Source organism: Osmerus mordax, chromosome 25, assembly GCF_038355195.1.
Source record: "Osmerus mordax isolate fOsmMor3 chromosome 25, fOsmMor3.pri, whole genome shotgun sequence".
Lineage (NCBI taxonomy): Eukaryota > Metazoa > Chordata > Actinopteri > Osmeriformes > Osmeridae > Osmerus > Osmerus mordax.
Window position 1 is genome coordinate 4,240,024 of NC_090074.1, and position 6,000 is coordinate 4,246,023.

The following is a 6,000-nucleotide window of genomic DNA, read 5'->3' on the forward strand; positions in this document are numbered from 1 at the left end:
TCATTTGAAGAACACCGCGTTTCCCTACCAGAAGATCACGCTTGCTTTTTTATTTTGTTATTCATCTCCCTCTGGGCTGCACGGTACATGATAAACAGACATTAAGGAAGAAATGTACACACATTCATTCTAAACAGAGAGAGAGAGAGAGAGAGAGAGAGGGAGAGAGGGGAGAGAGGGAGAGAGGGAGAGAGGGAGAGAGAGAGACAGAGAGAGAGAGAGGGAAAGAGAGAGAGAGGGAGGGAGAGAGAGAGAGAGAGGAGGGATAGAGAGGGAGAGAGGGAGAGAGAGAGAGAGAGAGAGAGAGAGAGGAGAGAGAGAGAGAGAGAGAGAGAGGGAGAGAGGGAGAGAGGAGAGAGAGAGAGAGAGAGAGAGAGAGAGAGAGAGAGAGAGAGAGAGAGAGAGAGAGAGAGGGAGAGCAGTCGAGGAGCTGGAGGCTTGCGATGGTCCAAGATGAAGGCTGTTCTCTCCTCCATAGCTGAGTGCACTAGTCTCCCTCCACGGCTCGCGGGGAGAAATAGCAGGGACTTCAATAGAATAAGAAGCAGCGTGGAGGCGTAGCCTGGGGAACCGAACGGAGGAGTCAGCAAAGCCTTTGTGCCGCTCGCGTCGACGAGAAAAAAACCCCGAGAACGGTGCGCAGGGCCAAGTCCTGCCAGGCAGGCAGGCGGGTAGCTCACCAAATCCTTATTTACATTATGAATTCTGAACAGCAAATTTCTCCCTCTCCTACTGAGGAATACACTGTCACATCTAATCTGCTCTGACCCCCCCCCCCCCCTCCTCTCCCGTCCGCCTCCCCCCTCTCCTCCTCCTCCTCCTCCATGCCCCCCCACCCCTCCTCTCCTAGGCTTCTACATGGCTGAATAACGAACTGGGTGACTAACCAAACTGTCCTTGTTTTATTATGATGTCCGGTGTGTTTAGACCCTCCGCACGCCTGTCTCTGAGATTTCTCGTCCGCCTTTTTGATCTATTTTTAGGTCGCGGGCTTTCAGGATAATGCAGGTCCATTTGAACAGTGGTCTCTCTGCATTATGAAATAGATTGACGTGCTGTGCAGCTGCGTGGCTCTCCCCAGAGGGGGGTGGGGAAAGGGGGGGGGGGTGGGAAAGGGGGCATTTTTGTTTGTTTCGAGGTGTTCTCTGTGCATCTGAGCAGAAAGAGCAACAGCGTTGCAGCTAGTGCAGCTTTACTCTCCCAGCTCTGAGCCAGCCAACTCCATTTTGTTGAAATCTGGTTCAGGGAAGTGGAATGTTTCCACCGCTCTCTGGTGTTTTTTTCTTCTTCCCCCCCCCCCCCCACCCGTGGCTTAAAGCTTTGAGATTTTTTTTTTTCCGGAGCTTTCTTCCAAAGTGTGTTCAGTGGCTTTGTTTGTTCGCCTTCACCTCAGTTGGTGCGCTCGACACTGGGCTTGCCATCGCGGCGAATAGCTCGGATTGCCCGCGAGAGGGTTTAAAAGAGGTCCTGGGAGGAAGGGAGAGGGGCTTTGGGTGGGTGGGGGGGGGCAGGGGGGGAAGGGTGCCGAGTCACTGTTGAGGCTGAACACATCATGCTCAGCATCCATGCCCTCGACCACCTGGGACTGACAGCCGGCTCCATCCACACCAGCCCGCTCTGCCCTCCCCTCCGACAGAGGCTCCACTCGGGCCCAGACGGGAGCTGGTGCCAGCTCTCCTGCTCTGTGGTTGTAGTAACAGCACTATGTATGTGTTACTCTGTCCTGTCTCGTGGATTTTCCTCACTCCTTCCTAATTTGTTACATTTACATTTACATTTAGCAGACGCTCTTATCCAGAGCGACTTACAGTAAGTACAGGGACATTCCCCCGAGGCAAGTAGGGTGATGTGCCTTGCCCAAGGACACAACGTCAATTTGGCAGAGCCGGGAATCGAACCGGTAACCTTCAGATTACTAGCCCGACTCCCTCACCGCTCAGCCACCTGACCTTCCCCTTGTTCTCACTTGATATGTGGTACTGTGCAAACCTTTTTGTTAATACACATATTTTTGATGTAAAGCCAAATACAAATACAAAGACTAAACAAAAATGTTCTCGATATTGCACTTTTATACTGTCGCGCAAATACAGACGACAATAATGACATATTGAAGGCAATATTCATGTATAAAATCGTCTGCCTAAGACTTGTTCACAGTACAGTACCTTGGTCAAACATGCCCTTCACTGAGACTGTGAAGGATTTGTCAGACGAAATCAAAACAGAAAGGCGGAGAATTGCAGCGTCTATGTCTTCGTCTGCTCCAACAGACCATATGATAATAGGCGTAGTAGACTAGCTGGCTTGTAATTGTTCTTTAAAAGAAATGAGCGATTTTCGGGCTGTGTGCATAATCATTTCAACCTTTTGCCCCTGACGCAGAGCTGGGGGAATAGTGCTCATGTGAAGAAATGTAAATGAGACCAGTGTCGGCGAAGGAAGAAGGCTTTCCTATCCAGTCGAGATCATCCAATGGTCCAATGGCATCCAATGGTTTTTAAGGTTTCGCCATTTACCCCATCCGGCCTTCAGAGATCTGATACCCTGCACAAGGGCATTTCTGTGTTTTCTCTCTCAGTAATAAGACAGGAACTTTTTTTTTTTTTTTGGCTTACCACTCAATGGCAATCATGCAGTATGGCAAGCTATCAGATAGATTATTCGTAATTGAAGTGTCAAAGTTTGTGTCATGTGCATGTCTGTACATGGGAAATGATTTAGGGTTCAGCACTTGATGTGGTCACGATTTTAAGACTCTTATGATCACAAGCCTTAAGCCAACCTCGGATTTCTTGTGGGGGGGGGCATTCCAACTCAAAATGCCATGTTGAAATATTGAGACTGGATTTTCACAATGTAACGTACATTGTATGAAATTCCCAAAGAAATAACGTCAAGAAATAAGAAAGACTTGGGTTGTAAAAACCATCTACTTGCTTGCCTGCCAGTGATACGCTTAGATTCGGAATATCCGGTGGTTTTTAAAGGCATGTGAGGGCAGCGGTATTGTCCACGGTCTCAGTGCCCTGGTTGACCTCCCTGCCCGCTGGCTTCTGTGATTTGGCCATCTGTTTACAAAGTCAACTAAAAACCTTGAACCAGTCCTCGCTCCAACTCACTTTTTGCTGTTCCGCCCAGGAGACTGACAATGGCATTGAAATACGGTCTGTCCAGTATGCATGGGAAACTAACACTCCAAACGTAAACCCTTTTGACACGTAACTATTCAAGACGGACACATAGACAATGACCACGTTTACAATGACTTTATAGGCAAAGAATATGGATGCTAAAAAGACCTTGAGGGATTCATCCTATCCTTATCCTCCAAATCCTTTCATACGCAGCGAACATGTTTTAAATGTCAGGCAACACCCATCTTTTCTTTTCACCGCGAAGCCCCAAACAGTCCGAGGAAATCGTATCTCATTTTCCAGCACCTCCTTTTTTTTAATTTCCTCTGTACTATCAGACCAAGACTGTGGTATGAATGTGATGTGTTGGGGTGGCGGTGGATGATACAAAACCTGGCTTGTCTCTGTGTGACCTCCTTGGGGCTTTAACGGTGACAGGATCAGCCACGGTCCTCGCAGCCCAGGGTCAGCTCTGGGTCTTATCTAACATCGCAGTGCCATTCACACAATCGCACGCCGTCTTCCCACCAGTGCACGCTAGCCTCATCCCTAGTCCCTCTTCGTCTCTGAGCAGCAGACATGTGTACGTGTGCCTCTGTGGACCGTGGAGGGGGTGATACGGCCGGGGGGGCGGGGGGGGGGCGATGCTGCCGACCTGTCTGGGTTGGAGACCCACGGCTCATCTGACCGCTTGCCGCAGTCGACTTCCAAGCGAAGGTCACTTACGTGGCGGAGTGGAGAGTGGATAGCTGAGTCCATGCCTGTGCTCTGAATTTCGTTATGGGGTTCTTGCTTGGCAGCACTTCGGTTCACGGAATCTACACAATAAGCCCCCCTATAACCCACCCATGCCTCCCGACTTAAGTATTAATGAACACTTAACGCGTCTGCACCGTTTGAAATTGATCGTAACGCGCGTTTCACTTGGAACGTGACCTGACAGTTTAAGTCATAAGGAGGGATAATGCATGTCCCTGTTGGTGTGCCAATAGGTCTTAAGTGAGATGCTCGTAGTGTTAGTAGGTGCTCTGTGATGAAGCAAACGTGGGCTTGGTGTACTGAGTATGGCCGTGGTGTATAGAAACTGGAGTTCTCGAGGCCGGGCAGAGCACATAGCGCAGTGCCCAGTCCTGCATCTGCATTAGCATCATCTTACACTGACTGCTTCGGCATCAGTAATAATATTCGTCATTTTATTGAATCAGCGATTTTATCCCCGGCTGTAAGAGGGAGGGATGGTGCTGTGGACGCCGCGTGCGACTGCCTCTGCCCATTTAGCCAAGGCGACTGTCGCGTGTTGGCTGGCTCACAGTTGTGGGAAGTTAGAATAAAGGGCCGCTCCAAAACCGTTTGCTCTGTCTATTACTCACGTGTAACTACGCATTAAGAAACTGCCACCGTGCATTTCTGCAACCACCGAGACTCCGAGACTTCTCTTGGATAATGGGAAAATGCTAATTTCTCATTTACTCTGCCCATCTACTCTAAGCCTTTTTTTTCATACCGCCATTCGACTGACATTACTATTATATTATGTAGCATATCATAATTCACTGGGGTATATGAGTGTAATTGACTGGCATTCATATTTCGATAGGGCTAGCCTATTACTTATGAAGGGTATCTGTACAAGGCCCTTTTTCGCCACTGCATTGAATCCCCCTTTATATTTATAGCCTTTGACCTTGAGTTGACATAATGGACCAAGAATTGATCTGAGGAAAGGAAACACGTCTCGTGTGTCACTTTGCCGTGGCACTTACAGACGCCATTTGCTGTAAATTGGGTCTAGTTGTCAAACCTGGACCATTTCAGACATATACACTAATGACCTACATGCTGAGGAGAAATATCATCGACACGATGTACTCCAAAATTTGAATTTGAATAAAATCACATTAATTCAATCATTATCAACTGTGACAGCGGAGACATTGGAAGCTGAAATAAAAACATTGGAAGCTGAAATAAAAAATCCCTTTCAATTAAAATGCCCTCCCAAGCTTCCCTGGTTTGGAGGGAATATTTTGGTGAAACAATTCATTGTGTCTCAGATCATAGAGCTGAGAATTGAATCACTTGTTATACCCTTGTGGCATTAAGCTACTTTTCCTGTTCTGTTTGTCATGCATGCATTCCTTCTTATTTCCACTATGAAATATGAGATGGTCAGGCCAAAGTAAATGTATATCAAAGTGATTTGTATCAAATATAGAGTTCTGCCTTCATTGGGTCATGGTATTGTACAATCAATGTAACTGTGTTCTTGTCACAAACTGCCATTCCACTCCATTCACTCTTGTTCTCTGTCGCCCTCCCCATCTCTCTCTTTCTCTCCCTCTAACTATCTGTCCTCTCCCTCACCCTATCTTTCTCCCCTCTCCCCCCCCTTTCTCTCTCTGTCTCCCCCTTTCTCTCTCTCTCTCCCCCCCTCTCTCTCTCTCCCTCTCTATCTCCCCTCCTCTCTCTCTCTCTCTCTCTTCTCTCTCTCCCCCTCCCCCCCTCCCCCCCTCCCCCCCCTCTCTCTCTCTCTCTTTCTCTCTCTGTCCTCTCTAGCCAGGATTTGCCATCCTGGCAGGCCATCATGGAGTCTGCAGTGGCCAACAACTGGCAGGTGACGGCTCGCTCGGTGGGAAACATCGTGGACCCCCTGGAGTACCGGCGCATCACGAGGAGATGGATCGCAGGCAGGAGAAGCGCTTCCTCATCGACTGCGAGGTGGGCCGGATCAACGCCATCCTGGAGCAGGGTACTAGACCCCCGACGGCCAGGCAACTGGTTTTAACTGCGACGCCGGTTTTTCGATCCGGGGCTTGAGAATCGCGAGATTGGCAAGCCCCTGTTGCTAGGTTGGCAACAGGAA

The 6,000-nt window shown here is 48.9% G+C and overlaps 1 protein-coding gene across 1 annotated transcript in view; it reads left to right on the plus strand.

Moving 5' to 3' along the window:
* Nucleotides 1-6,000, plus strand: part of gria3a (glutamate receptor, ionotropic, AMPA 3a) — a 54,054-nt gene that overhangs the window by 20,204 nt on the left and 27,850 nt on the right. Inside the window, 2 exon segments of the mRNA XM_067229103.1 lie at nucleotides 5,716-5,803; nucleotides 5,806-5,883. Coding sequence (XP_067085204.1) covers nucleotides 5,716-5,803; nucleotides 5,806-5,883 — 166 coding nt within the window.